General features: G+C 40.3%; 1 protein-coding gene across 1 annotated transcript; it reads right to left on the bottom strand.

Moving 5' to 3' along the window:
• Positions 1 to 247: 247 nt before the first annotated feature.
• Positions 248 to 3,009, bottom strand: LOC147323582 (homeobox protein SIX3-like). The gene is made up of 2 exons (XM_086304013.1): positions 1,657 to 3,009; positions 248 to 1,081 (listed from the first exon to the last, which is right to left on the bottom strand). The coding sequence occupies exons 1-2, from the start codon at positions 2,349 to 2,351 to the stop codon at positions 937 to 939; spliced, it is 840 nt and encodes a 279-aa protein (XP_086160139.1). The 5' UTR covers positions 2,352 to 3,009; the 3' UTR covers positions 248 to 936.
• Positions 3,010 to 8,276: the final 5,267 nt, after the last annotated feature.

Below are 8,276 nucleotides of genomic sequence, written 5' to 3'. Positions count from 1 at the left end.
AATTCTATATGTATGTTTTTCCCTTATTTGGGGTTTTGGATCAATCAGAAAACAACAAAGCTTTGATAAGCTTTATATGCTTTGATAAATCCCTTTAGGTTACCCCTTAAGAACACATTTTAGGCTGAAGCCACATGCGAGTCATTTGCAATCAATACTAGTAAATACTAGTATTTACTGTAATCATAAATTGTGTTTTTTGTGTGTGTGTTAACTGTTTACATGACAGGTTTTTGGTTACGGATCATTACAAAAGTATTCATAACAGTGATATAATAAATAACTTTATTTCTATAAAATACCAAAAAACATTTATTCAGCATTAAAATGAACATCAAGTAGACAGAACATGGCTACACAGTAAATTTTAAATAACGAAAAGATGGCAAGTTGACAAAAAACGGTTATTAAAATACAAACAGACAGGGAGCAGGCAAAATTCAGTGGTGCTGACTGATTGTCTACAGTAAACATTTAGGAGTCCACCTTGAGCCTCTAAAGGAACAACTAGACTGATTTTTTATGACACATAATTTGAGAAAATGAGTGAGAATGAAAGTGATTCGCTCACTGGCAGTTTTCAGTCTTCTCTTTGGGGGGTCCCTGGGTTTAAAGTCCAACAGGAGTGCATTGCTTGATGCGTGTTTAATTATGCTCATGACAAACTGGGTCAGCAGATGTGCACTCACCCTCCAATAACGCAGTTTAAATAAAATCGGTGGTTACAATTCAAAATTTGTACCTGAAGACCACCAAAAACCAAAAAGAAAGAAAAACACCCAGAAAAAGTTAACGTAAGCTTCGCCTGTGGAATAATATTGCGTTTTATACGCCGAATTTATTGCAGCGCAAATCCTGACCAGCGTTTGTCCACACACATTCTCCTCACAGTTGACCAACGGCAGAGCCTAAATGTTTATTTCACTTTTAAAAGTGTCAGACGTCCAAGTCGGAGTCACTGTCCGTTACTGAGAGCAGAGTTTCTCCATCCGCGCGCTCTGTGCTCCCGTCTGGACTACAGCCTCCTCTGCTTAGTGCACGCGCTCTGTCGGAACACATGTGGTGGTGCTGCAACCTATTACTGAAGAGGGGAAAAAAGTAAATTTTATCAACTTAGGTAAAGTAGAACACAAAACTTATAACTAAAACTGAAATTAAATTCAGCCTATGAACTAAATTAATGCCATCTCCGTCCCTGTCAAACTGGAGTCTATCCTTGCATGATGAGCAATTTGTGCCCATTCATGCATGCCTTGCTTTGCCTTCATCAGCACGGTGCTTGACCCGCACACTGACCCTGAAGTAAATTGTAGTGACAGAAAGGTGAAGAAAGACCGACTGTGCAACTGGAAAACGAAAACCTACAAGCTGCAGGGCGTGCGCTTTTACGCATGAATGGCCTTTTTGCGCACCCTTAGCTAGAGTACTTCCCAACTGAATAGTAAGTATGAACAGTAGTCTCATCACACTGTTGTTTTGATTTGATACATAAATAAAACTGAATGAAACTGAACTGAAATGTGATATAGATACGGTAACTTGATACGAAAAAAATCTCCAAATGCACTCGTGCATTTATTTAAAAACAAAAACAAAAGACAGACAAACAAACCTCAGTGCACCTTCCAAGGGCACAGCCTAGTCAAATCTACTGACCTGTTTTTGGCTGCTGCCGCCCTGTCTCTCTGTCTGCGGTTTTTGAACCAGTTCCCTACTTGGGTCGGTGTCAGTCCGGTGGCGTGTGCCAGCTCCCGCTTCTTGCCCGGATTAGGGTACGGATCCTGCAGGTACCACTCTCTCAGCAGGCCCCTGGTGCGCTCTTTAAAGCAATGTGTCTTCTGCTCTCCGTCCCAGATGGTCCTGGGTAACGGGAACTTCTTCCTCACGCGGTACTTGTCCACGGGTCCGAGTGGCCGCCCGCGTAGCTTTTCTGCTTCCCGGTAGTGCGCTTCGAGCCATATCGCCTGCAATTTACCGTGCGAGGCGCGCGTGAAGCGGTGAGTCTCCAGGATGTGATAAAGCTCTCGGAAACTTCCCGTGTGGAAGGCTACTACAGCGCGAGCCCGCTGCACAGATTCGTGTTCAGAAATAGAGTCGCGGCCGTCCGAGGTCACCGGGAGCGACCAGAGGAAGCGGGCCAGCCGCTCGATGTCTCCTGTCTCCTCCAGGGTCTCGCACACGCTGGCGATCTGTGCAGCAGAGAAACACAGTCCCGGGAGGGCAACGGGAGCGCAAGCCACGGAAGAGTCATCCGGGGACTGAGAGCGAGCCAGGACAGGGGACCCGTCCGCAAAGTGCGGCAGGAGGAGGCGGGAGGCTGAGAAAAAGTCGAGGGGAGACCTGAAAACCATCTGGCTCGCAGACTGAAGCCAAAAAGGAGGCGGAAAGCGTTCCGTGAACCATCTGACAGAAATCTGCTTAAATCTGATTTTTAAACTCACCTGGGAGTCAGGGAGGGACACTGACTCTGACTTCTCATTGGACACCCGGGAGCTGATGCGGGGTTGTCATGGCGCCACTGTCAATCAAACACAGCTGGGTGATCTCTGGCACTAGCTGTACAGATGAATTCACTTCGGTTGCATTTCTAATGTGGACAGTTGATTCTGTTTTCCCCCTGTAGATGGAGGCTGCAGTGCAAAAACAAAAACAGCATCAATTTTTTAATCTGTCAGTGTCAACAGAAGAAGAAGAATAGTCCTGTCACTGTACATGTACAACAAAATTATGGGTACTCCACACCAACTGTGCAAGCGTAAAATAAATAAACAAATAAATATAAATAGCATTCTACAGTTTTCAGTGCTTTTGAATTTCTTTGTACTGTTGCAGTGTGAAGGCTTTGTGTGTGCAAGCTGTGTGCCAACATAGTAAATATAACAGTTTATAAAGAAAGAGGGAAACGCATAGCTCTGACGGCAGAAGGCAGAAGAACTAAAAGCAAAGTCCTGGTGGTGAGTATATAGTGCACTGTAATTCTAAATTTCCATGGTGATTATGTTGAAAACTGCAATCAACACCTATCACCTCAGTCTCATAACCTCTCTCTTCCTTGCAGTAAGCTGCTTGCATCATTAATAGCAGTAATGCGTAGCGTCCTGTTGTGATTGGGAACAACATCAGAACCTGAAAGCGTATGTTTCTCTAAGTGGTCTCCCTCCACTCTAATCACTTTTCTAATCATTTTCCAATATCCATGAGTTTAGAGATAAGCTGCTCCATCTCCATTCTCTTACCTTGGATTAGCATCGGGTCTATGCAGCCTGCTAACATTAGTGTAATGGAGCAGTTTATTCAATCAACATTAACACATTTTAGCTGCCCTGGGCCATATGCTTTGAAGTGTGGCAACTTTTGCCCCTCTGTGTATGTTTGTGCTTGTATTCTTTAAGGTATGAGCACATAAAACTGTTTAAACTGTCATACTGTGTTGATTTTCCTCCTTTTTTAGGACAATAAACAAAATTGCTGCAGTGGAGAACATTATATTTTAGCATGCAATGCAAGGCTAGAGTTAAGTTTGGGGTTGATCACGATGGTCAGAGTCCAGTAAACGAGTGTAAATAAGTGGAACGTCCTCTTGTATGTGCAAGCTAAAGTACTTGATCGAAACAACAAAAACTATCTTTTATATCTTTGCTGGACACCTTCTTGCACTGTTCTGTCACATAGAAACACCCTCTAAATACCCCCATGCAGATGTGTGGGCTGTAAAAAAAAATGGTGTCACTCGGCTTAAAAGGGTTAATGCCAATTACCCAAACAGACAGATGTCCCTGCACTGTGATGTGAGGGGTTGTGTGCCAGTTTTTCCACCCTGAGTGACACATATGGTTCTGGTTAATCCCTAAATCAAATCAAGTAAGCCTAAAATAATAAATAATCCCAAATATTTTATACATATTAAAGAATCTAATGCAAAACAACAAGGAAACAATAGAGGAAGGGCTGTGAAAAATATACATATGTTCAAATTTAAATTAATCCAACAAATAAACTGTATGCAAGACATTTCGACATAATGGGTTTTGATACTGATTTTACTGAGATCACCAGGGTGGTCATTCAAGCCTCGAAGTTCTCTAACAGCAGACGTTAAAGAGGACATGAAACACTAAACAGGTAATCACCAATTTAAGAAAGAAGTGCTTAAAGTTTACATTTTGAGAACATGTACGGAGCCATCTTCTGTCAGCACGGACCGTGACGTCATGTGGTTGGTTGTAGATAATAGACTTACATTAGTTTATGCTAGCTAACCAGGGACAGAACTGATTACACTGAGGAAAATAATAACAGAAAAACTAAAAATCAGTTTAAAAGAATCATTTTTGTGCTGCAGTGAGTTTTATGTTGAGAAACCAATTGACTGTTCACAAAGTAGAGATTAATAGCAATATTTTGTAGAAATGTTAAATGAATAGAACATAAGAATAAAATACAATAAGTACAACATAAACGAATTACAATAGCTCAACAGGGTAAGAAGTACACAAAAGAAAGGGCCTTGATTAAAAAGAAGCATAAAAAATAAAGTTAAAATCCAATTAAAATACAAGACAACACAATAAAATGACCATATAAAGTATAGAGTAAAATTAAATAAAGCAAACTTTATCAGTAAAAATGGCTTCTAAATTAAGTAAAAGCATGAAATAGATAGCATCCAAGTGGCTCAGAGTGCAAATAGTGTAAAGTGTAGTGACAGTGCAAGGTTGAAATAGCATGTTAACACAAGAGAACAGATAATAATCTGTTAGACAGATGTGCTGCATTGTCCCGCGCTATTGCACAATGTATCACAGATTTCCTGCATCTGTCCTTGTGGCAGTCTGCTGGAGACAGTGTCCAGGAAGTGCTGCAGTTTATCATTTCTAACCAATTTAATTAAAAATATGAACATTTCCCGACAATTTATGTGATGTTGTGCCAGGTAGCATTTTTTTTTTTTATCTTTCTTTTTATTTTTTTCCCCTATGGAACACATTTCTCCCTTAATTTTGTAACATTCAGGAAAGCCTCATTTCCTACAGTGAAAGGACGGGGACAAAATGAAAAAATGTTTCATTCACTTTCAGCTAGTTGCACAATGAACGATCAATATGTTTTGTGATCACTTTTTTGTAAGCATGTATTCAGTGAAACCATGTAGCACTGCAAAGATTATGCAAACAAAGAACCCACGGGAATCAGAAGAAGAGGAGAAAAAAAACAGAAGAGAGAACTAGACAAGGAGAAAGTTCAGTAAGCTTTTAAGATCTTAGACTGCTTGGGCCTCCATTTTTCTTTTGCCCTGTAGATACCTGCTCTGGACAGCTGAGGGTAAGCAGCGTCAACAAAAGTAATGGTCCACAGTGGTGGACATAAAATCCTGGTTGGAAAAAAAGACAAAGCCAATGTGGTAGTGCATTAAACCTACTTCTATCTGAAGGCCACCAGATGATGATAGGTGTGGTTGCAAAAAGATATCTGGTCCTATAGAAGTCTTTGGGAATAGGCTTTCTTTCTTGACCTTTCCTGCTGAGTTCAAGGACTAAGTCGCTCATGTTGGGTCATTTTGGAAAAAAAAAAGTTTCATAAATGAGGAATAGCCATGCTATGTCCTGCTCACTCATTGGCGAAGTACTTTTCAAGTCATTAGCCAATGAGCAAGTGGTTTTACTATCAGAACCACCCCTCCTTGTCACATTGGTATATCTTGAGGCTTTGCTACAGGACTTCACAAGCCGAGTGACAGCACGCTATCTTAGTCTTTTATATCGTCTTTGGTGGCATCCAACGTCTTATCAGCCTTCAAGGCAGGTAAAGGTGCATATTTCTGGGCTTTATGCAGCTGCAGGTATAGAATGGAAATGTGTAACATCACAGACAGATTGTCTCTAACCATTCTCCAGCACATTCCTGCAAAATGTAGTAAAAGGTTTTACCAGAGGGGCATCAAACATAAGGTTCGAGGACCAGAATTGGTCTAGCAAAGACTTCAATCCAGCCTACTGGACATCTTCTGGAAACTGTAAAGGAGGGGAAACGTTTTGGACTTTTAAATGCATTTTCATGTATTTTACAGCTTGTCCTACTGACAAGACCTCTCCCACAGCCAATCGTATGCACCAAAGTAATGCAATAACAGATAAAGAATTAAATGACGGAAAAGTTGTTGTTTTTTCACTACAATTGATTTTTTTTCCCACAAAATGCCCACAGTAAAATAAATAAAACAACATTTTCTGTGAATTAACAAAAATGTCATCTTATAATTACAGGACTGATTGGGCAATGGGCTGCTAAAAGTTTTTGCGTAATTTTGAACAATAGTATTTTACAATTAAAGCCCAAAGAATCGTGCTGACAGATTTATTTCATTAACTACAGCAACATTTCTTTATCATGTGAAGAAAACTGAGACGTACTGCTGAAATTGCACTTCTTTTTGCTTATACTGATATTCCAGAGATTCAATGTGCAGTTAAACAACTTTACACAGACCACGATCATTCAAATATAGCTGAATACGAGCTCCAGTTACATAAAACTCCACATGATTTTTCGGCCAACATCCACTTAGGTTAGACACAGAAGGGCTAAAACAAAAAATTGCATTTAATTCAAACAGTGTTAGGGAATGTAACTCCATGCAATTTAAATGGAACAAGATTCTCCTCTAAAGCATCATTACTTTTATTCAAACATGCAGGTGCTCCAGTCAGATTTCCCCACCTGTATTTCACGACACCTTGAGGTGAAGATTCCCAAAATTAACGAGCAAAGTAAACATAAGTTATCGAACTGGCAGAAGAAGCAGAAATGGCAGACAGGAAGGGATTGCTAATTAGGGATTTAATAAAATAAACTTAGGCATTATTAAATTAAAATAATAATTATATATACACACACACTCGCAGTCATTTCAAAGCACTGAATAAATACATAATTCCCGTTTAATTCTTGGCCCTCTTTCTATTCTTCAGTTACACACATATATTGCAGAGGATGTCTTGCAATTATCTGTGACTATTTTTGTGGTGATAACATCAGCTTGTCAATTATTGCCTAATTTCTAAATGCACTTAATGCACAGTTTAAGACACAATGAAAGTGGTGTAAAAGTTTTGGCCAAGAAAGCTGTCAGTTCTGTTTACTCGTCTTCACAGACACGCACTCATCATGTGGACTCACTCATTCTGCTCGACTCGAGCTCGAGTCTGTGGATGCTTCTGTTTGCAGACCGTTTTATCTGTGTTGTAACAGCAGAACAATGGACTCACACAACCGGCTTTGAGCGACAGTCACGACCAGAGCTCCTCCAAGTTGAAAAAACGTTCTTCTGTGGAAGCAGGAAGGACATGCCAAACATACTTGAGGAAAGATACTCAAAGTGTATGTGTGCATGCATGATGAGGAAGGAAGTGTGTTATAACGGAGACAATCATATTAATTCAGCTGCACCTCCACCAAGCTGCAGGGTAATTATCAGGGGTGGGGGGAGGAGGAGGGAAAGCAGAGGTGGCTAAAACCGGGTGGATGACACTTCCAGGGTGGCTGGAGAAACACTATGAGGAGACAAAGTGAATCTCCTTTGCATCTCCTTATCCCCTCATAAACAAAAGCCGTGCTCCTAATTAACCTCTCCACTGACCTCTTAAGCCCCAAAACTCTAACCCCCTCACCCGTGGCCATACAGGCCCCAAACTCCCACCAAAACCTCCTCCTCATTAAGCCACTAATCACTTCCCGAGTCTTTGTCGTGCTTTTGTGCCATTACAGGTTTCCAGGAGAATCTGGAGCACAATTGTACACAGAAAACAAGGGTAAATTGTTGCACAGCAAGACTGTGCAACAATTTACAAACTGTTATAAACTTATAAACTGTTGATTAAGTGATCAGAAAAAGAAATAGCAATAATTATAGTGATGATTCTTTAATTTAAAAGAATACTTTAACATTTTGGGTAAGTGCATTTTCAAACTGTGGCTTTTTCAGTGAGAGTAAATCGATAACATTTGAGTTCTAGTTCAGTTCCTGGCTGAACAAACAGTATTGTGTTTGTTATATTTCCCCAAAAGGAAAAATAAATTCAACAAGCTGCGCTAGAAGGAGAAAGCTAAGTTAACAGTTCTCTGTCTGTACTGTGCATTAAAACGCTGCTTAGATGGTTCACCTTCCTAAGTTGGATGTCTGATGTTATAATTGCTATGTGCATTAAAACAATGTATAGAGTCTGTAGTGCATAATAAAAAAAAAGCTGCTTTACCAGACTTGCTATCAGTTTTACTGC

This window comes from Aulonocara sp. 'chitande type north' Nkhata Bay, linkage group LG8 (genome assembly GCF_057382095.1).
Source record: "Aulonocara sp. 'chitande type north' Nkhata Bay isolate Kocher_YH1m ecotype deep benthic linkage group LG8, A_spYH_male_GT1.1, whole genome shotgun sequence".
In the NCBI taxonomy this organism is placed as follows: domain Eukaryota; kingdom Metazoa; phylum Chordata; class Actinopteri; order Cichliformes; family Cichlidae; genus Aulonocara; species Aulonocara sp. 'chitande type north' Nkhata Bay.
This window is presented reverse-complemented; position numbering and strand designations above follow the sequence as displayed.

Excerpts from the sequence above, each read along its gene's own strand:
- LOC147323582 (XM_086304013.1), bottom strand. The coding sequence starts at position 2,351 with ATGGTTTTCAGGTCTCCCCTCGACTTTTTCTCAGCCTCCCGCCTCCTC. Across the intron at positions 1,082-1,656 it reads GCGGCAGCAGCCAAAAACAG|TAATAGGTTGCAGCACCACC; the intron begins GTCAGTAGATTT and ends TCCCCTCTTCAG.